General features: G+C 42.3%; 1 protein-coding gene across 10 annotated transcripts in view; it reads right to left on the bottom strand.

Annotated features, from left to right (window-relative positions):
* The window catches only part of SAMD4A (sterile alpha motif domain containing 4A), a 229,228-nt gene that overhangs the window by 75,709 nt on the left and 130,018 nt on the right, over window positions 1–23,501 (bottom strand). For all 10 annotated transcript variants that reach the window (XM_005561296.5, XM_073997422.1, XM_015453805.3 and 7 more), the window contains one exon: window positions 14,822–15,340. In XM_005561296.5, coding sequence (XP_005561353.3) covers window positions 14,822–15,340 — 519 coding nt within the window. The remainder of the gene's footprint in view (window positions 1–14,821; window positions 15,341–23,501) is intronic.

The following is a 23,501-nucleotide window of genomic DNA, read 5'->3' as shown; positions in this document are numbered from 1 at the left end:
AAATAATTTCTTTTCTTTCTTTCTTTTTTTTTTTTTTTAGAGACAGGGTCTTGCTCTGTAGCCCAGGCTGGAGTGCAGTGGTGCAATCATAGCTCACTGCAGCTCAAATTCCTGAGCTCAAGAGATCCTCCTGCCTCAGCCTGCCACGTAGCTGGGACCACAGGTGTAAGCCAACACACCTGGCTAATGTTTTATATTTTTTTGTAGAGATAGGGGTCTAGCTATGTTGCCCAGGCTGGTCTTGAACTCCTGGACAGGCAATCCTCCCTGCTCGGCCTCCCAAAATGTTGGGATGACAGGTGTGAGCCATTGCCAAAATAATTTCTTGAATAACGATGAACATATGTGAACAATACCCTTTCTCACAATGTAGCTCCCTAAGGCCTCATGACTACACCCAAATTTTCCCAACTTTGCAACCATGCTGCAATCTTGAGCATTCTCCCAATACATGCATTGGATGTAGACCCAGGCCAAATCCTCATGTCAATGTCTCTCCTCAGCAAGTTCTCTAACTCCTGATGTATTTGGGAAGCCTATATCCTGTGCATTTAGAAGCACCACTGAGAGGGGCATTGTAGTTCCACCTGTCCTGCCCCCCAACTTCATATAAATGTGACTTGTTAAAAACAACAAAAGCCACGTAAATAATCCCAACATACAATCAGAGAAGAAGAAAACATAAATACTTAATAATCCCAACATACAATCAGAGAAGACTGTTAGACACATTGCCAAAAAAATCATCTATAGAAATCTTTTCAGTATTTATTGTTTTAAATACTTTATATTCACTTTGTTAGATACTCCCAGGAACTGAGGACCTTACCCCCATTTTAAGAGTTCCTGCAAATGAAGATTAGCAAGCAACTAAGAAAATTCATATTCTGAATCACAGTTTTACTCAATGGGAAAATAATTTGATTTACAAAAAGGTTGTTTCAACAACTTTTTGGAAATATATACACTGTGTAAAATGAGACATCTCTGTAATACGTGTTTTGTCTCCTATGTTTCACCTGGATACTAACAAGAGATAAGGAGAGTATATTCAGTTTCTTAATACTACTTACCCTCTTGTCAGCCCTTGTCTTCTGAGAAAGTTTAATTTCTAGGCTCTGTAGGACAGCGTTGGGTGCTTTACCTATTGATTGATGCTGGCCTCTCAAGAAACTGGAGCTGAGGAATATATGTCTGACTTTGTTTTGACTTGGGTTTAGCAAAAGTTGTTTGTTTTTTTTTAACCGAAAATGGGTAGTTTTTGAGACAGGGCAAAAGCTGAGTGTCCCTGCTTCCACTGTGAAAATATTTGATTTAGTGGTACTTGAATAAGACCAGTAACATGCTAAATATTTATCAGACCTCTTAAAACAAAGAGCCTTCAAAGAGTTCACTTTTCTTATAAAAGAATCCGTCTTGATGAAACTACAATCATCAAGCAAGAATGGCTTTAAAGTGGCCTGTGATTCAGGTGCCAAGCAACAGAACTTGGTGATCCTCTGATTTTTTTTTTCTTTAAGATAAGAAAGGATAAAGAATCCACATATATAATTGTAGCATGCTCTGAACTTTCTTCATCACCATGACCTTAAACAGTATTATTTTTGCCAATTTTCTTTTCTTTCTCTATGGCAGAGACTAAGGAACTCATGATACTGTGTTTCCTATTAATAAACTCTAATACATTTCTAAATTATCAGATCACTCCTTATTTAGCATTATTATTCCAGGCTGAATCATCCTGTTTTTTTATTTTAGGCTATCCTCTTTTTCCCCTCTTTCTTCACTAACATCTTCACATATTTCTCATTTTATACATTTTTAATAGGCAATACATGACATTAATACGGTGCTTACTTCAAACAGTAGGATGAAAAATAATTCCCCCACCCACCCCTGTCCACCAGACTTCCCTTCACACTCCAGGGAGCAGTTACTGATTTTTTTCACACTCCTTTTTAAAATTAGGGGGACCAAAACCACATTAGATTTTTCAGGTAGTATGTAGTTAATGCTGAATATAGCGGGAGGCTGTCTTCCTGGCTTTGATGCATCCCACTTCTCCTAGACATTTCATCCTCCTCCCCCACCCACCCCAAAATGAGTGCTATAGACTCATCAGCAGCACTTTCTGAGTTGAAGATTCTTCTACTTTGGAAGCAAAGAATAAAAGTGCTAAGAAGGATCCTTAGGGGTCATCCAACCCCACGCCTTCATAAAGAAGTGAGAATCCCCGTGAGTTTAAGATCATACACTGAGTTGGAAGTGAATTCACTATGGCACATTTTTTTTTTTTTCAAACACTCTGCCCTCTTGGGACTGCCCACACTTCCCTGGCCTGAATGTGGGTGCACAGCCTCATTTATTCCTATTAAATCCTATTCTGTTACTTAAGGATAATTTTTTAAAGTGTGAATAACATTCTTATCATTATTACTAATTTAAAAAATTATTCCTGTTCATAAGGGATCCCAAAGAAGCACAATTTTACCTTACTCTTTTTTCTTTTAAAACCTGGTCCACTTTAAAGTATTTAGTAATATATATCACTAGAACAATCCTTAAGGGAATAATGGTATTTGTGGAAGGCTGGCTCTTTGTAGAACAGATTCAAAGTATCTTGATTTCAATTTAGCATAATGGGATAGCTTTGTCATAGGGCTTCCCCAGGGATCCTATTCCATCACAGTTTACTGCAGAGGCTGGGCTGGTGGAAGAAGCACTTACTATCACCAGCAGTAATAACAACAACAATAAGGGCTATCTTACTGGCAAGTGCTTTACACACATTTCTCATGTAATCCTCACAACCACCCTTACAGGCTCTCTTAACTCATCTTCACTTAACCAACTTGCTGGACCAACCACTACTCTCCATTCCCTCTAAACTACTTATCGATGCTTACTGCTCACTGACTCCCCTAGCACTTTAGTTTACTTGTGCCCTTCTGCTCCCACCAGCTGACTTGTAGGTGCACCAAGGATCAAACGGGTTGTTCCCAAGCCTGTTTATGTCAGATGTGCTCATTGTAAATATGTAATTTTAAAACACATCACAGAAACAATGACACACAAGTTATAAAGTTAACTGCAAAAAAACTTAAATGCTTTAGAAATATCCATTATTTTTGCTTAAAAATCTACTGTTGAATTCAGTGTGAGAAAACTATAAGCTAAATTGTAAAAAGAAAAACTAGAATCTAGAGAGAGTCTATGCTCTGATGTTTTTGCAAATGCCTTTAAATTCCAGCTCCATTTTAAAGAAATCAAAGACGATAACATATTAAGGGTGTGATTTATGCAGGAAAGACATAGAGCAACCTGTCAGGTACCCTCTTCTCAGAGAAGAGGCTATCATGCTATACAAAAGACTGAAAATGGATATAGATATTTATGTTTTAAGATAAAATTATGCATTTAAAGTCTTACTTGTTATGATTCCCTTACAATGAATGCATCGACTACCTATCTGGATCAAGTCAATGAAGAAGCCTTCTGCTGAAATTTATTCTCATTTTATAGATGAGGATAGGAGGCTTAGAGGTCAAGTAACCTGTCCATAACCATACATCTAGTTATTGCAAAAACTGGACTTTAAAACCCACTTGTCTGACTTCAAAGCTATTCTTGATCAAGACTGCCTCATTGTTTATGTCCCAACTTGAATCTCTAAAACACCATTCACAGCCTTATAATTAATTCCTTTTATACAGCAATGTCTTACTGTGCAAAGCAGAAGACTAAAGCATAAAGTAATCCATTATAAATCTTTTAGCTCCATATGGGTTTTGCTGGGCTTTTCCAAAAGGATGCATCTCAGAAAGGCTGGCTGTGAAACAAATCTCTAAAGCAAACCCTGTGCTCCCATTGGCTTCATCGTCTAGCTCTAGCCATGGAATTTGTCTGTGGAAATGGTCCAAAGTTTTAGCAAGGAATGACTACTCTGGAGTATGTTGGGAGTTTTAGCCTTCCTCCAACCCACTTCATAGCATTTTCCAGATTTTGGAGCCCCCTGCTCACCTGGCTTCCCCATCTCCACACCCTGCTCTTAACTGACTGATAACTGAGATTTCCTGAGAATATATTTTACCTAACAGAATGTTGACAGCTGGGGTGGGGATGGGGGATGGCTGGAATGAGATTTAGTGTTTAAGAGTTAGAAAATACACCCTAGATTGACAACAGTTGATGTCACTAAGATTCACCCTCACCTGAGACCATGAAATTCAAGGGTTTAATTTTTTGAAATTAAAGATATCAAAGACATGTGTAAGCTACAGTCATGAGACATCTTTCTTTAGTGTAACCTGAGTTTACCCAGGATATCTTCAGAGAAAAAAAAAAATCAGTAAATGCAAATTTAAAAGTTTTCTTGTCTATTTGTTTGTAGAACAGCTATAGTTAGTCTATTACTCTAAATCTTGTGAAATAATAGAAATCATAAGACTACAGGGCTCAAAAAGGGTCTTACAGAAGACATCCTGTTCAACTCCTCTTTCCTCCTCCCCTCTTCCAGGCTAGTCCAACTTAAGCCATTTATTCCAGCCAGAATCCATCCTATTTTTAAAGTCTGGTGGGGAATGAGAACACAACTGTCTTCCTCTGTGGCTCATCTAGTGTTTAATAACCCTCACTGTCATTGAAGTCTAAAAAAATCTTCCTGGATGGGGGATGGAGAGCACAGCCTCATGACCCAAGGTGCACACCGCCCATGGAGGTCTCTGCCTTTTTCCAGGCAGAGGGATCTCTAACGCATGATCAACTAGCAGGCTTCTCACCCACTACAGCATTTTTCTGACCATTCTTCCCCAAGCCCTGGAAAACAGACACTAGGCATGACAAGGAAAAACACAGTCCTGTAAAAACTCTGGACTCTTAGAAACAGGAGAAGGATCAGCCAGTGGCAACATCGAGTCCTCTGAGATATATTGAGTCATGTTTACAATGTAGTATGTATTAGGAAGGCCAGTGCCATACTAAAAAAAGTTTCCCCCAAAGGGGAAGGAAGCTAAAGCTAAAAATATATCATGCCAGCTGTTATAAATGCTTCTCAAAGAAAGCAAACCAACTCTTTCATTAGTTACCTCTTTGAAGAGCAAATGAGGGGTTAAGGAAGTAATGGAATTTTTCAGTTACATGCCAGGTTGGCTAGATTTTTGGGAGAGGAAAATTTTCCACCGAGAAAGAAAGTCTGCTGGTAAAAGTCAAAATAATTCCATGAAAATTTCAAAGGAACTCCAGACTACATCAGTGGCTCCAAAGGCTTTGGGTGCGGATGACCTGCAGCCTGCAAGATAGAATCAGGGTCTCCATGCTTCACTCTTCCTTTTCAGGTTCCAAGAGGCCATATGCAAAGGCCTCTTTTCTTGCCAGACCCATCTAGAGCTTGAGCTGCCTGGTATCTCTCCCTCTTTTGAATATCTGTGTTCTGATGGTTCTTACAGGCTGACTGAAATGCATTTGAAGTGGCTTGTGGCCTTGTGAAAAAAGGTTAAGGGCAGAAGGAAGAGGAAGGACTTCATGAGCAAAACAAGTACCTTTGAAATCGCTGGCTCTTGCCGCATTAGGGGCTGAGAGAAATGAGGTTTTTTTCCAGTTGCAGATCAGGGGCTCCTAAGGGAGCCACTTTCCCTGAGATTCACTCCCACTCTTGTCCTCCACTTTGCTTGCGGAAGTTGTTTAGTTTCAGATGTTGGCTGTATGAGGCCTAGCAGCCATCCTTTCCATAAATGCAAGGACTTCCTCTACCCCTCAGGAAGACCAAGAACAAGGACCAAACCAATGTCCTCCCCCAACCCCCTCCAAAATCCAGGCACTGAATATCCCAAGTAATTTTTGTTTTTTACTTTTAATTTTGAAGTAATTATAGATTTACAAGAAATTGCAGAAATACTACCCAGAGAGGTCTCATGTACCCATCACCCAGCTTCCCCCAAGGTGACATCTTACGTATCAATAGTGCATTATCAAAATCAGAAGCTTGACATTAATGCAATACAACTAACTAGACTACAGGCCTTATTCAAATCTCAGCTGTTTTTGCGGTCACTAATTTTTTTGGGAATACATTTGTAACTATGGCAGTTCATCACATGTATAAATTCATATAACTACCTCTATAATCAAGGTATGTTTTTAAAAGTCTTAGTATTGAAACTGATTTGGTCAAATAAGTCACAAAAGGAGCAAGAGTAACAATAAATGTCACTAAGATGATTATGACAGAAGGCTAAATGATGAATATTATCACCAAATATTTAGTGAAATCCTAAGGACATTTTCTTGTTTATTTTGGAAATTCATTATTTTCATGAACATCTGCCTAGTGAGCTCAGGAATTTATTAAGTCCCTACTGATCAGCAAACACTTATGGCAGGGTGAGCAGACAAGCTTCAGCTCACATGCCATCTCTTATTGAATTATAGTGGTTGCCTAGAGGGGCATATTGAGGAGGATTCAGAGGCCACATCTGGGCTTAGCAAGCGACGGCCTTCATCCAACAAGGTGCTCTGCCACTGCAGCTGAATCTGTGCCAGGAATTTGACATTTCCAAAATTTCTGTGACTTTTTGAGCCACACATTATGCCAGATGCTGGGAAATAGGGATAAAGAAGATACAACCCCTATCGCCAAGGAGCTCACAGTCGGGAAGGATAGGTGAACATGGTGACCAAAAACTGACACAAAATGCTAAGAGCCGACACCGAGGTGTGTGGGTTGATGCAAAGACTGCTCCCTGCTTCAGAGAGTCACAGAAATGGGGCAATTCAGGCAGGGTCTTACACCTGTGGGCTGTGGAGACCATGGAAGCTGGAGGGTCTGTATGGGGCCAAATCCAGGGTCAGAGAAAAGCAAGAGTCTACTAGCTACTCATGCAATCAAACTCTGAGGATAGGATTAGGAGGGAGAGGCAAGTAATAACAGATTTCCAGAGGCCTCACTGCCTAGGTTCATATCCCAGCTCAACTACTAAGTAGGTCTGTGATGTTGGTCACATTACCTAACCTTTCTGTGCTCCAGTTCCCTTAGTTGTTAAATGGGGATAACAATAATATCCACCTTCATGAGGTTATGAGGATTCAATGAGTTAATATTTATGTAAAGGGTTTTAAACAGTACCCAATATATAGTAAACACTATGTAGGTATTTGCTATCATTGTTAACTTACTTTTTATGTTCTATGGTACCAAACACATTATTTTTATCATCAGAAAAAAACAAGATTAATAAAATACTAAGATTCCAAAATGTACCATGAATCTGTAGAAGTGGACAGCTTAAATGGAGCATTCTGGCATAATTTAGGTATCCAAAGTTTCTGAGTTCTTACCTCATGTTGGGCTAACAAAGGCCAGCATGCTTTCAAATCCAAATGTCAATAATGCAAAGAAAAGTCAAGTGTTGCAATTATTTGAATAAAAACAAGTTTCATTCGTAGCTGCAGCACAGAGATTTCTTCCAGGTCCAGGTCCACCAGTGAAGAACAGACAAGGGTCAGAAAGGCAGTCTGGGGCAAGTGAGGTAGCACTGACCACCACACAGGGGAATTCTGTAGGCTCTTAAGAAAGCCAGGAAATACTTATTCTTTGTCTGAATGGTTTACTTTTTTTCTATAGCAGACCTTAGACAGGAAGCAAACCTAGATATGCTAATCCGGGTTCTATGTGCCTATATTTGGAATTGCTCTTGATGGGTGAAACAAAGTTGATCAAGCCTTGTGTAAGGTTGGTCACAGCCAATACCTTGGTCCTATCTGGTCCTACAGGCTTGTGGTGAAGAACGTGCACATTCTTGTTCTTAGTTAGCATACCCTTGAGCGGCCTTACTAGAACAAGGTACTAATAAATACATTCTTCTCTTTCTTCTGAAGCGCTGTGATGCGATCCAAAAGGCTGCATAACATTTTTCAGCCTATCCCAACCCACTCTTCCCTTATCTCATGGTAGAAAAGGTCCTTAAGATGTCACTTGATTTAACCTCTGCAACCAATAAAAGATACTCTTGCCTCTTGATTAATGAAAATAGGTAGATTCTCATTAGATTAGGACTTAGTTTTTGGCTCCTACTCAGCCTTATCCTAATCCCGTCCTTCAAAACTCTATAGCATCTATTTTTTTTTTCCTTTTTTTCTGGTTTTTTTTTTTTTTTTTTTTTTTTTTTTTTTTTGAGACAGGGCCTTAAAAATTCTATCGTTCTGTCACCTGGACTGAAGTGTAGTGGTGTGATCTCGGGTCACTGCAACCTCTGCCTCCCAGGCTCAAGTGATCCTCCCTCCTCAGCTTCCTGAGTAGCTGGGACTATAGACACACACTACCACATCCGGCTAATTTTTGTATTTTTTATAGAGATGTGGTTTCACCATGTTGCTCAGGCTGGTCTGGAACTCCTGAGCGTAAGTGATCCACCTGCCTCGGCCTCCCAAAGTGCTGGGATTACAGTGAGCCACTGCACCCAGCCTCTATCACCTATTTTTAATGCCTTCTAAACATCACTTTTCTCCATCTCAGCGCTCCAACATCTCAACATCAACATACATCCAAAATCTAGCATGTGACCGTTTGTCTCCCTCTTACCTCCAATCTCTTCGGAGCCATTAACTTTTTTCATCCCTCAAATACCTACCATGTGCTAAGTGCTCTCACTTTTACCTTTGCTATCCCTCTTTGATAAATCCAGTGGTCAATCCTTGGTCTTCATCTCATTAGCTTATCTGTAACATTTTACTCAGCCGATCACTCTTCTCTCCTGGAAACATTTTCTTTATGTGCCTTGTAAGACACACGCACTTCAGTTTTCTCCAACCTCAAGGGTTTCTCCTTAGTTTATTTTACTGCTTCCCCTGCTTTTCTCCAGCTTTCAGGTTGAGGTGCCCAGGCCTGGGGGCCTTGGCCTTCTTTATCTACAGTCTCAGCCTTTTCTCTCTGCCAGTCTCTGGCAATTTCATTTAGTCCCAGCATTAAATACCACCCATGTGCTACTAACTCCCAAATGTCTATTTTAGATCACTTCACTCTCCCAAACTGCACACTCATATATCCCACTGCCTACTCAGTATCTCCAACAGACATGCCAAACTCATCATATATGACACTGAACTCCTGAGCTTACTCCAAATCCTACTCTATCTGATAAAGACTTTCCCTGTCTCAACTGACAGCAACACCCAGTTGCCTAGGCAAAAAACACTGGAGTCCTCCTTCGATCCTCTCCTTCACACCCTTCATTTATTCTGTCAGGAAATCCTGTTGGCTCTACTTTCAAAATATATCGAGAGCCTGACTGCTTCTCACCCTTCTACTGTAGCCATCCTGGTGTGAGCCATCTTCTCTTGCTGGATTACTGCAACAGCCTCTTAACTGAGGTTTTCCTGTCTCTGTCCTTGCCCTATCTATTCTTAAGACAGCAGTCAAAGAGAATCTTTTAAAATATGAGTTGGATCATGTCACTCTCCTGTTGGAAATCCTCCAATAGCTTTCTGGTTTACTGAGAGCAAAAGTCCAAGTCCTTGCAATGACCTACGATGCCCATTCGGTCTCTAGCCTCTCTGACCACTGTCTACCTCGCTCACTCCCTTTCAGACACCAGACTTCTTGTTTTTCCCCTACCAAGTCAGGCACTGTTTTGTCTTGGGATCTTTGCTCCAGCTTTATCTCTGCTTGGAATACTCTGCTCCAGATGTCCACTTGGTTAACTCCCACTCCTCCTTCAAGTCTCTGCTCACACCCCACTTTGTAAATGGGGTCTACCCTGACCACCCCGTTTCATGCTCTAATCACCTCACTATGTAGGCCTGATCGTACCCTTATTCCTATTTCCATATCACCTACCATCTTCTACCACACATATACTTTACTTATATACTACAATTTGTATACACTAGACTGCCAGCGCCCCGAGGGAAGGCAACTTTGTCTTATCCACTATGCATCCCAAGTGCCTTGAGCAGGCAAGACACAACAGTAGGCACGCAATAAACATTTTCTAGGTGAATGAATAAATAACTCAATAATGTATGTCAGGCTGGGTGTGGTGGCTCATACCTATAATCCCAGCACTTCAGGAGGCTTACGCAGGAGGATTACTTGAGCCCAGGAGTTTGAGACCAGCCTGGGCAACAGAGGGAGATCCTGTCTCCACAAAATATACAAAAATTATCTAGGTGTGGTGGTGCATGCCTGTAGTCCCAGATACTCAAGAGGCTGAGATGGGAGGATTGCTTGAGCCCAGGAAGTTGAGGCTGCTGTGAGCCATGATCACACTACTGTACTCCAGCCTGGGCAACAGAGCAAGACCCTCTCTCAAAAAAAAAAAAATTTGTCCATACCAATACTGAATCCTAATCCTAATAATTCCACCTAGGAACATTTCTAGTATCCATTCCTTCTGTTCCATAGGTGCTGCTGTCCTAATGATACTTTTATTACTTCACAACGTTGAAACCTGCTGACTCTGCACTTGTCAATGCCACTCATCTGGTTTGCTCACAGACAATCCATTTCCCCATACAGCATGTCACTCCTATGCCTAGGGTGTCAATGCTTGGCCTCTTCGGGACACTCAGATCCTTTCCCTCAGCCTACTTTTACCACCTGCCTTCACTACCTCTCCCTTTGTGAGCCTACCCTTCCTCTTCCCTGTCTTTCATCCTGCCTGTACATTGTAACTCCCGTCCCTTTGCTCTCAGTGCATATTCCTACCCAGGGGCCCCCTCCCCTCCAGATTCTCCTTCCTCTTTCCATCTTAGCTCACTTTCCATTTCCCCTGCAACAGCTTGCTTTTTCTTTTCTGTTTCTTTTATTTTTTGAGACACTCTTGCTCTGTCACCCAGGCTGGAGTACAGTGGCATGATCTTGGCTCACTGCAACCTCTGTCTCCCAGGTTCAAGCGATTCTCCTGCCTCAGCCTCCCGAGTAGCTGGGATTACAGGCATGTGCCACCATGCCCAGCTAGTTTTTGTATATTTAGTAAAGACAGGGTTTTACCATGTTGGCCAGGCCGGTCTTGAACTCCTGACCTCAAGTGATTCGCCCACCTCGGCCTCCCAAAGTGCTGGGGTTACAGGCGTGAGCCACCAATGCCTGGTCTTTTCCCTTTTTTTTTTTTTTTTTTGAGACTAAGTCTTGCTCTGTCACCCAAGCTGGAGTGCAGTGACATGATCACAGCTCACTGCAGCCAACTCATCAAGCTAATATTTTTTTTTTTTTAAGAGATGGGGTCTAGCTATGTTGTTCAGATTGTTCTTGAATTTCTGGCCTCAAGCGATCCTCCTGTGTTGGCCTCTCAAAGTGCTGGGATTACAGGCATGAGCCACGGCACCTGGCCCAAAGGCTTTCTTGACGCTCCAGTTCACAAGGATCTCTCCATTCTGCACATTCACAGCACTTACAGGATAGACCTACATTCAGCTGGCACCTCATCCTATATGCCTTGTGGCAGCTCTTAGAGTATGATTTTACTGCACTTTTATATAACTCATGAATTGTTATATGAAATTTCTATGGATAAGTCCAGCAAAAAGGAATATTTAATTTTTAATTGTGATACTGATTCATATGTCATATCTCTCCAATTACAGGCTCCTTGGAAGTGTTAACTGGGTCTGCAGCTTCCTGGTATTTCCCATGGACCTAAACACAGTGCTAGGCACACAGAAGATGGACAGGAAGCATTTGCAGGGTAAATGACTGGGAATCCATACAAGGAGGAAGGCACAAATGTTAAGGCACTCTGTTGAAGGCACAATGACTGAGGCGTAAAACAGCAGTGGAATAAACCAAGGTTAAACACAAAGACAAAAACTAAGGAGGTGGCTTTCTGGTTACTTTTCATTCACCATCATTAATGTAGCTGATAATTTGAAAATGTGTAGTACTAATTGATTTCTGTTTTTATCATCGTGTTGTCTTATGCAGATTGTTTTTCCACTTGGAAAGAGGTAAGAAGTGTAGCTCTTCAGTGCAGTAGAAGAAGCCTTAAGTCCAACCCAATTTCTATTGCAGTGGAATGGTCAAAAATCACAGCATATTCAAGGCCCCTTAGAATACTCTGCATGGTTCTGGGCTTAGGGTAAGGTGCTTATGTCAGGCACCCATCAGAACTGAAAATGAGGGCACAGACTCTGCATATCAGTGTTAACACTTAGCTCCTCACCGTCTTTCCCAGTTTCTTTCATTTATTCACCTAACAGGCACCCCTGGAGTGCCTACTGTTGCTGCTCTAACCAGGCTGGGCATTTACATAATTGTATTTACCTTCACTACAGCCCTCAAAGGTAGATATTATGAATATTCCAGTTTTACAAGTGGGCACCTTGATGGGAGAGGTTAAATTACTTGGCCAAGCTGTAGTTAGCAAATTGCAGGTCTGGGATTTGGACCCAGGAGGCGTTGGTGCCAAAGTCCTTGTTCTTCCCTCAGTCAGGCCGCCTCCCAGGTGCTCAGGGTTTATTGATAGAGGGACAAGTTAACAAGTGACCCAAAGGCTTGCGGTTTTGACTCACACAATTGAACCACCATAGGCAATACAGAAGAGTACAGCAATGACATTCACATTTTCTTAAAGAGATATTATTGACATACAAGTATTGATATGGCCATGAGTGTTTGAATGAAACTTTCTGGAGGGGAGATCTGAGCCCTTTGATCTTCTCTGATGCTCTGGAAGAGGGCTCTAATGCCTGCCTTCTTCCAAAGGTATGTCGTCTAGTCATCTGGTGAAGCCTCCAAGTCCTTTTCACTCAAGTATTACATAGGGCTTCAGAGATCAGTAAGGCCATGACAGTCATCTACAAATTTTCTACCCTCTATGGGGCTGGCTGGGTGGCCACAGCCAGAAACAAGTGCTTGTTGACTACAACCTGATAACTATCTTAAATGTACTAAATGTCAAGACCTGATCCTGAATGTATAAATCAGTGGACAGAAATATATAATGACCCAAGCCTAATTTCGAGACAAATGACATAAAACTCAACCCTTTAAAACACAAAAGACCATATTTTAAGAAGGCAGGCAGCTTACAGCTCGCATCTCTCCCAGCTATTGAAGAGTTTTGTAACAATAGCTAGATTCTGGTGCCAATGCAGAAAACTTAGACCAAGAGACTGTCATCTGCCTGCATGTGTCTGCTTTAGAAGTCACAGCCATCACTCCCTATCATACAGAGACAAGTGAACAGTTCCTGCTGGATTACAGTCTATGAAAGATACTGTCATCAGAACCTCTTATATAATAAATTAAGATGCAGTAATCACCTAATTCCCAAAATGTGCAAGTGACCCATATCTAAATGTAAAAGCAGAAACAAGAATTTAAAAAAATCCCATGTTGTAGCAGTATCAGTGCAGTGTCTTCAGTGTTTGCTTGGTTATTCCACTGAGGTACTGTTTCAGTTCATGTAGCTGTAATTCAACAATCCTACCTATTTGAGAAAGCCATTTAAAGAGGCCTGGTAACCAAAGATCCAAGTAGGGACAGATGCCAAGAAAGCATCACTGCCAATTCTTTTTCTTTTTTTTTTCTTCTGAGACCCACTCTGTTGCCCAGGCTGGAGTGCAGTGGCATGATCTCATCTCACTGCAACCTCCGCCTCCTGGGTTCAAGTGATTCCTTAACCTCAGCCTCCTGAGTAGCTGGGATTACAGGCATACATCATCATGTCTGGATAATTTTTGTATTTTTTGGTAGAGACAGGGTTTCTCCATGTTGGCCAGGCTGGTCTTGAACTCCTGACCTCAAGTGATCTGCCCGCCTAGGCCTCCCAAAGTGCTGGGATTACAGGCCTGAGTCTCTGTGCCAGGGCCCCAATTATTAATCCTCTCGTATCTTTTAATTGGGGGTTCCTGCATGAAGACAGGCACATCAGGTCTAATTGCAAAAGCATTCCTTCAAGAAAGTTATCTTGGCACTGCCACTGTGTTCACGGACAGGTGTAAACTAGCACTAAGGAACACTGTTTGAAGACAGGGTGCATTTCCACATCGCTACTTTATATAGGCACCAATGGTGTGTTTGTCACTTTACTCGGCCTCAGTGGGGAGACAGAGAGAGGACTCCCATCCCCAGTGCCCAGCTGAGGGTGCAGTACTTTGCTTTAGTGGTCAAAAGAGCAGAGGGCTGTTCTCCGCTCTCCCCACCCACAAAGCAGTTCCTGACCCACCTATCCTAAGGTGTTGGACTGAACGAGAGGAAGTCCACGGCATTCTCACCAGGCCACAGCACACAGCAGCATTCTCAGTTAGCAAACCTGCTCCCACTGGTCAGGAAAAAAGTGCCCCGACAATTGGGGATTAAAACCAGAAAATGCAAAGGGAGGAAACATTCCAGGGTGAAATTTAAGAAAAAAAAAAAAAAGAGAGAGAGAGAGAGAGAGAAAGAAAGAGGAAAAAATAAAATAAAAAAAAAAGCACAAAGCCCATGAGGCTGCCTGGTTAACCATGGGTTAGAATTAGGTTTAGAGAATCACACAGTAACTCAGTGCCTCAGCAAATCCAAAACCCCAGGGTGAAAGACATGGGTGAAATGCATCTCTGTTTGTGGAAACGGGAAGTTTCCTTCTTTCCTTTATTCTCTATTTATTTTTGGTCTGTTTATAACCCAAATTTGGACCATCAATCACTTTTACCATCCCAGTATTTTAATCTTTGCAGAGTCAAAGAGCAACAAATATGGGGTCCAAAGGACCTTTCCCACAGCCAATTCCAATCAGCCCTTCTCTCCCAGGGTCACAGGGTGCATGGAGCAGACACTGTCAGCGGGACATGCCACATACACAGCAAATCGCCAAACCAGACTACATGACAGGGTTTCCGGGGAACTTACTTGTACTTGTGCTGGTTCCAATCGTATTGATTGTGGTGGGGACAGATGAGGAGGAGTAGAGGGGCACATGACCATTCTCACACCCCATGCTTTTGTCCTGCCAGTTGGAGGCATTGATGCAAATCCCAGAATCCCGAGAGTTCTGCCACCCATTGAGCTTGTCGTCGGAGTTCTGTCTTTGGTGATAATAGTGTGTCTGTCCATAATCCACAGAGTCTGAGCGGCCTCGGTTCTGGCCACCAAAGCTGGTTGACGTGCGGTCCTCCAAGTGATTCAGCCACATGGCTAAAGCACTACGGTCTTCCAACGAAGTGGCTGGATGTATCAAAGCATAGGACAGCAGCTGCCTGCTCTCCTCAATGTGCTGGTTGTGTTCAATAGAGTGAGCCAGGATTTTGGGCAGCAGTTTCATATATTCTACTTTTGCGTCGAGGTTTCCTGGCTTCAGCAAAGGCAGATGAGTTAACAGGAGGGAAATCACTTTATCCTTGGATTCCTGTTGCCATTGGTTAATGATTCCTGAAAAGGAAAATATACAGGGCAAATAAGCAAATACACCCACAATGACTCTAAACAGATACTCTAAAGAGAATTTTTATGGATTAGGGTCCCAATCTACATACCCTGGCTATATTTTCTCCAAAGAGCCTGTGCATCAGATTGGTTAACTGGCCCCAGGTTTTCAAGGGCCAGAGACTCCAGTGAAACACAGATCAAACATTCTTAGATATTGAGTACTCAATCAAATTCTCATTCATGTTTCCAAAGAAGCTACAACTACTTTGGTACAATTGAATAGAATGTATAGCTGTTTTCTTTCTGAGAAAGGTCTAGCCCACCCCCTGATAGACATGGGGCTAAGACTAAGAAGCTCTCCATAGACAAGTAAGTATGAACAAAGGTCCTATTCCAGAGTCCCGGGGGTGAGGCTGCTTCCCCTCCCCCAGACAGCTCCCCAGACATCTGTTGAAAGTGATTTAAATCCTGGCAAAGGCATCTGTGTGAAATTGGAAAAACTTCCTAGATGGAGAAATTTGTCAGGGAAAAAAAGAGCTCCACTCATCTCTGTGCAGTAAGCCTGCACCTTTCTCATGAGACGCTAACTCAGAACAACTATGGGCTCAAAGCTAGAATAAGCAATGGACTCAAGACTTGGCTCCTGGGGCACCTCTAACCGCTGTTTTTCTTTATGTAGAGATCAGCTTGTTTTTATTGTGGTAAATACACATAACATTTACCATTTTAATCATATTTAAGTGTATGTTCAGTGGCATTAGGAACATTCACAGGCTGGGGGTGGTGGCTTATGCCTGTAATCCCAGCACTTTGGGAGGCTGAGGCAGGAGCATCGCTTGAGCCCAGGAGTTAGGGATCAACTTAGGCAATGAGTTGGTCCTCATCTCTACAAATAATGAGACCTCATCTCTACAAATAATTAAAAAAAAAAAATAGCCACGTGGGATGGTGTGTGCCTGTAGATCCAGCTACTCTAGAGGCTGAGGTGGGAGGATTGCTTGAGCCTGGGAGGTCGAGGCTGCAGTGAGCTGTGATTGCACCACTGTATCCTGGCTTGGGTGACAGAGGAGACCCAGTCTCAAAAAAAAAAAAAAAAATTCACCATTTCATAACAGTGTTCAACTATCACTACCATCCATCTCTAGAACCCTTTCATCTTCTCAAACTGAAACTCTAACTACTCTAGGTACCACAGAGAAGTAGAATCATACGGCATTTCAGTACTTGTCCTTTTGTGACTGCCTTACTTCACTGAGCATAATGTCCCCAAGTTTCGAGCTATGGGAAGATCTATTTTTAACACACTCAGAAGTATCCCTTCTGTCCCCTCTCACTCAAAACACAAACAATGAACTTTGCCTTGATTAGCCTTTGAGAAATAGCCTGTCTTGGGATTGATAGTTATTCACAGGCTCTGGGACAGAGGAAAGAAAGCTTATTTTCAGAGAAATCATTCCTGACACCTGGAGATCTCAACACTGGCCCACTGATGACCCTACAAGGGCTAGGGCTGGACAGTCCTGCTGGCTTTTATGCCGTATCTGGAGGGTTGGAAGGGGTTTCTGGAATTTAGCAGAAGGGCTTAGCAATTCTAGCTAGGTGCAAACATAACAAGCCCAGTTATCACTGTTGACCATAAGCTACAAATGCATCACCCTGTACTGCAATGCCGATCAAGACTACAGGAAAGACTATCTCAAGAAAAATACCAGCAAAAAAAAGAGGCATGGTATATAACGAAAGAGCATAAGCTTTGGAGTCAGGCAAGCTGGGCACAAATCCCAGGCATGCCACTTAATTTGTGGTAGAACCTTGGTAAGTTACTTAACCTCTCTGAGCCCCAACCACCTTATCAAGAGTGGTACAAATAGCATCTGCCCCTCCATGTGCTGTGGGATTAAATAACGTAAAGTAGCAAAAGGGCCAGTCAAGTACTTGATGATGGAGATAATTCCTTCCGCTTGTCTCTGCATAGTCGGACTCATGTTAGAGCAATGTGGGTGGTTTGGGATACCAAGTTTTTAAAAACAATATAGAGAAGATGACCCAAAAGAAGTCATTAAAAATGATCAAGGAGGTAGAAAGTCAAAAGGTGACAAGAAAATGCGTTTACTCTGCTTACAACAATATGAAGAGATGCTTGACTCACTTCAAGTGGGGATTTCATAAGGAGATGCCAAAGAGTCAACTATTTGAAGTAGAAGTCTCCAAACCAAAAGCAGGCGAGATTAAGATAGGACATGGAGAAGAACAGAATTGCCAGAATAATGAAAGACTCAAAATCACCAAGGAAGGCTTTAGAGTCTCTGCCCTGGGGGTCTGAATAACAGAGTGAGATAATCTTGAGAGCACTGTCCAACACTAATAAAATATAAGCCACATATAATATGCTAAACTTTCTAGTAGCCATATTAAAGAAGAGACAAACAGGTAATGTAAATTTTAATGATATATTTTATTTAAATAATCAAAATATTATCACTTCATTATCAATCATCATTAATAATTTCATTAAATTATCAATGAGGCATTTTTCCTGTTTTTTGAATTAAGTCTTTAAAAATCTTTTAAAAGTCTTAAAATGTCAATGTATTTTATCATGGACAGTACATCTCAACTTGGACCAGCCACAGCTGAAGAGCTTAGAAGCCTTATGTGGCTGGTGACTACTGAGCTGGCGAGCACAGGGCTGGAGACATTCAGATGGGGAAGGCTGGCGGGAGGGCACAGATGACCTCAGCAGGTCCCTCCCAGCTCCCTGACTCTATATTTAGCTAACTGCCACCTGACACAAGACAACTCTCACACATTCCACTAGGTATAGCCTCCCTTTTAAAGTAGCACTGAGAGGTGAAGAAAATTCCATTTCTAACTTTCCCCTCAATTCATCTTCAGCAAATACCAGGCATGTTTTAAATGATGAATGTGCTTAGCATGAAGATAAAAACTATTCATTAAGCCCAAGAGGCACTGGAAAGAAGCAAGAGGGGCCAAGAAGCAAACGCGGTTATGTTGTAAGCCTACTGTAATCAGAGGTGGCTAGCGTACATCCTTGAAAATGGACATTTAAAGATAAAAAATTAGGAATGGCCTCTAATTAAAAATTCACGAGGCTGAGGAACTCCCTAGCTTTCTGCGAGGTCATTTCCCTGTTTGGATATGCTACCCTTCCACAAAATGTCAGCCTAAAAAAAAAAAAATTCAGCAACAACAACAAAACGTAAATAGGAGTCATAGTACAAACTAAACATGTTATCTCCATGTAACCACTCTCTGTTGTGGATTAACCTGGGATTCAGAGGAGGAACAAGCGCAGCAAAGAGGAAGGAAAATGAGAGGCTGCTGGCCCCGGTCCCTTTATCCTCAGAACATGGCTTGGATGGTGGGACCAGGAAGACAAGTATGGCTTTTGTTTACTACCACTGGGAACATGGAAATCAGATTGCTCTCTGAGGGCTAACTACACCTACTGGATCAAACTATTTCTGCTACCACTCCAGCTGCCACCGCTGAGAGCCAACAGTATTGAATGTTTTCGAAGTGCCAGGCACTCTTCTAAGCCCTGTGCATTTAATTACTCACTTAATCCTCCCAAGAAGCTTATGAGGTAGGTCCTATTACTAGCCTTCTTTTACAGATGAAGGCACAGGGGCACAGATGGGCCAAGTTACTTGCCCTGGCCCCCTGCTAGTGAAGTGGCAAAATGGAGGTAGGCAGGTTTGATATTAGGTACATAATGGCTGTCCTGCTACAACAGCGTGGCCATAAGCCAAATATATTGATATTTATAACATAATTAGATGTTCTATAGTTATATATGATATAGAATTACATATAAATATGTAATAGTTATAAACATCATATAAATGTATTAATAGAGTACATGGATCATCAGAGGAGTTGGTGAGCAACGGAAGTATAATAAAAAGGAGTTATAGAGACAATGTAAGTGATACCTATTATGGTTTAAAATATGTTAACTATTTATTTGACAAACCTCTCTTTGAAAGGCAGAGCCTAATTCCCTTCCTTTTGAGTGCAGGATGGATTCAGTGAGTCACTTTCAGTAAATAGAATGTAGGGGAAATGGCGGCATGTGACTTTATGGATTAGGTTATAAAAGACACTGTGGCCTCACCTTGCTGTCTCCGAGTACTCACTCTAGGGAAAGCCAGCTGCCATGTCATGACATCATTCAAGCAACCCAATGGGGAGGTCCTTGTAGTGAGGAACTGAGGCCTTGTGCCAATACCTAGCACCAAGTTGCCAGCCATATGAGGGAGCCATCTTGGAAGCAGTTCTCCTAGCCCAGGTAAGCCTTTCGACGACTGCAGCCCACATACCATTTTGAGGAATCCTAAGCCAGAATCTCTCATATTTCTGACCCACAGAAACTGTGTAACATGTGTATTGTTTTAAGCTGCTAAATTAATTAGTACACTATCCAACTGCCCCTCTAGGTAAAAGGAAGTTTTAGCCACTTGGTTTTGAATAGATCAGTCTTTCTGGCAAAGTCATTCCCATTCTGGCACGGACCCATGAAGTTCCTGTTGCCACTAAACATTTCCCTCCCTCAGCCTCCCCTGTCCTGATTATCCACTCACCAAACAACCTTTGGACCATGATTTAGCTCCCCAGTTACCCTCAGGTAGAGAATGAACTGATCATAGAGACTTGAGGTATTTCCAAAATCTGTGATAATGATTTTTCAGGGCAACTTAATACAGAGTTTCTGATTATAATTTGGCTTCCTGTGGAGGCCTGCCGACAGGGACAATGTGTGCTGATTATATGGACTTTGAGTACGTCTGGTCTCTCTGATGATGGCTCCTCGTGGCAAATTAACCAGCCAGCATTGCAGTGCCTACCTCCCTACTTTCTAGTTAGCATGAGTCAGTCTTTCAGGAGAGTATCCCCAGGGTGCTGACAAGTGTGAACATCTCCACCTTCAAATGGAAGCCAGACCCTACATGCAGGGACTTGGTCATACTGCCTAGGTCCTGTCCAACTGCCCACTGGCCTTTGTGGCATCCACACCACCCTCTAGAGAGCAAAGAATCTTTGCTGAGATTTGTATTTAACAAATTCTTCTCCCTGGGGAAGATTCAGGAAGCCTCAGAATTTTCAATTAATTGATCACTTCTGAGATCCAGGCTCTACCATTACTCACCCCAATATCACCTGATTCAGGACACAGTAGAAAACTTAAGTGCGAGAACTTCAAGGTTTAGAGATGTCAGCTCACCTCTAGTATGTTTTCTGAATATTTTCTTTGTTATTTCTCTGTATAAGGAGCAGAGATGTAACAGTTTGCTGGATGTTTTATGTGGATAGAAGTTAATGATTTATAATTTGTAAGCCAGTGACATAGATGTAGTAAAAAAAAAAAAAAAATTAAAGGAGCTATAATTAAAGACCATGAGGATTAGGAAACTGTCCCAATGATTTTTGGAGTGACAAAGAGTGTGTTTAAATACCAAGTCTGGTATTATTACTACACAATGGTATGTCAATGCTTAAGGGCTCTAGTTGTTAGTAAATTACCCTTAAATTGCTATTTTATTATACCCTTGTTTTCAGTTTAATAACGTTTACCATAAAAGGGTTTCTCACAAGCGCATTTAGGCAATTTGCTCATGCAAGAAATGGCTAGGAATTAAATGCACACACAGAAGAAGTACTAGTGAAATGAATGTGCTAAAAAGGAAGGAATATTGGTGGGTTTTACATGGTCAAAGGCTCCTTGGAAGAATATATGTTACAAAGTCAATCCTAGACACATCATGTACTAAAGGCTTCTAAATATACTGCAACTCTGCACAACTCAAAAGTGGATAACACCACACACCATGTATTTATTTGGTAGGGATGTGAGCTGAGCCCAGGGCACCTGAAAAATCAGGGCAAAAATACCAACATGGCAAATGGTGGGATTCCTGTGTTGGCATGGCACTTGAATTTGTCTCCAAGGTACCCTCTTGAGCTAGAGGTGACCAGAGAAGAATCCCCATAATTTGGTGGGAGCCCTGCTAGTGGTATGGATTCGACCAGTTGTGATGGGGAACCCAGTCTGGAGTTATGAGCCCTTACAGCTGCAAGTGGTGCTTTGAAAAGGTACAAAGGATTGAAAAGACATAAACCCTCCCCCTACTTTCAAGGAAGGTGATTGCGGGCTTCCAGGGTGGCCTCCATTGATCCTAGACTACTGGTATTCACCTGTGTGCTTTTCTCCCACACTGAATGAGAGTTGGTCTATGTGACCAACAGTGTGCAGTGGAGGCATTCTGACCTTAGGTCACAAAAAGCATTGCAGCTTCTACCTTGCTGTCTTGGTTCATTTGTTCTGGGAGAAGCCAGTCACACCAATTATGAAGATGCTCAGGCACCCCAGGGAGAGACCTGTATGGGGAGGAGTTCAGGCCTCCTGCCAACAGCCAGAATCAACTTGCCAGCCATGTGAGTGAGCTTGGAAGTGGCTCCTCCAGATCTAGTTTATTTCTTGACTACAACTTTGTTGGAGACCTCGAGCCGGAGCTACCCAGCCAGGCTGTTCTAAATTGCTGACCCTCAGAAAACAGAGATAACTTCTTGTTAAGTCATTAGGTTTTAGAGTAGTTTGTTACACAGCAATAGTTAACAAATACAGAGAGCTTTTGGTTACTTGGTAAAAATCACTTCAACATGTTACTGTCCCCTGGATTCACTAGAAAAGGCTGGGATCTATGTAGCGGACTATATAGACCACTATGATCATTTTAGTCTTTTCTGACAACAGGAAGGTCAGGTGCTGGTCATTCAAAGGCATCTGACCATCCTCAAAAGGCAAGAACCAGGTACCTCTTGCTCTAGCAGATACTTCCAATGAACCCTTCACCTCTCCAGAGGAGAGATCTGGTCATCTCTTTCATGGAGACTTTCCATCTGTAGTTACTTTTTCCCCAGGTACCGGCACAGCTAGGTGCTCCAGGAGTGCTCCTTTACTCCTTAAGGACCCAGGCCAGCTGGAAACTAGTCCTGAGATCTCGGCCAAGGACTCAAATTAGGGTTAGGATTCACCTTCAGGTTTCTGACCTCCTCCTGGCCATGACCAGTCAGGAGGTCTGAGGCTGGCCATTCCCAGAGGGCACAAAAACCAGGCCAGCTCCCCCAGCCACCTGCCTCGGTTCTGACCTCTGGCCCGTGAGTATGCAGACAACTCCATGTTTGTATCTGCAGCCCAGGTTTCTCCCCTGAGCCCCAGATTCACATTGCAACTGCATCCTCTCCATGCTCACTCAGATGATCTCAAAGTCAACATGTCTACAACCCAACTCTTGCTCTTACTCTCACCACATCTGCTTCTTTGTTCTTCTTTCCTATCTCAGCAGATGGCTTTCCATCTTTCCAGTTGCTCAGGTCAAAACCTTGGAGTATCCTTGACTCCCTTCTCTCATATCCTGCATCTAACCTCTCCATAAATCCTATGGGCTGAATTTTCAAAATACATCTGGAATGTGACTACTTCTCACCATGTTTCTTCATATCCCCACCCTCTCCAGTAGTCTATTATCAACCATAACAATCATTTATAAAAGGATCTTTTAAAACTAGAAGGTAGGTCATGTCACTCCCCTGATCAAACATGTCAATGGCTTCCTATCTCAGAGTAAAAGCCAAAGTCCTTATGATGGCCTGTTAGTCCCTCTATGATCTAGCCTCTACCCTTACTACTGACCCTCTCCTGTTTCAGTCCATCCTGGCTGCTGTGATGTTCCTTCAACATATCAGCCGTGTGCCTGCCTCGGAACCTTCACACTTGCTGCTTCCTCTGCCTGTAACACTTTCCCCCCACACCCATGTTTAGCCTCTCTCAGCTCTGTCTTTGCTCAAATGTCACCTTCCTACCTTTAGACAGACCTTATCTGTCGCCCACCCCACTTCTCTCAGTTTACACTCCCTTATTCCCAGGTCACGCTTTGCTTTTTCCATAGCACTTACCACCATGTGACCTACTGTACAGTATGCTTATTTCTGGCCCCTCTCCATTAGAATGCAAACTCCATAAGGGTAATGAGGGTGTCTCCATTTTTTTCATGCATTAATATTCCTTATTAATTACAGTTGTTGTTTTTTTTTTTGAGACAGGGTCTTGCTCTGTTGCCCAGGCTAGAGAGCAGTGGCACAA

Source organism: Macaca fascicularis, chromosome 7 (genome assembly GCF_037993035.2).
Source record: "Macaca fascicularis isolate 582-1 chromosome 7, T2T-MFA8v1.1".
Taxonomy (NCBI): Eukaryota; Metazoa; Chordata; class Mammalia; order Primates; family Cercopithecidae; genus Macaca; species Macaca fascicularis.
Note: the sequence above shows the minus strand (reverse complement) of the source record. Positions and strands in the feature narration are given on the sequence as shown.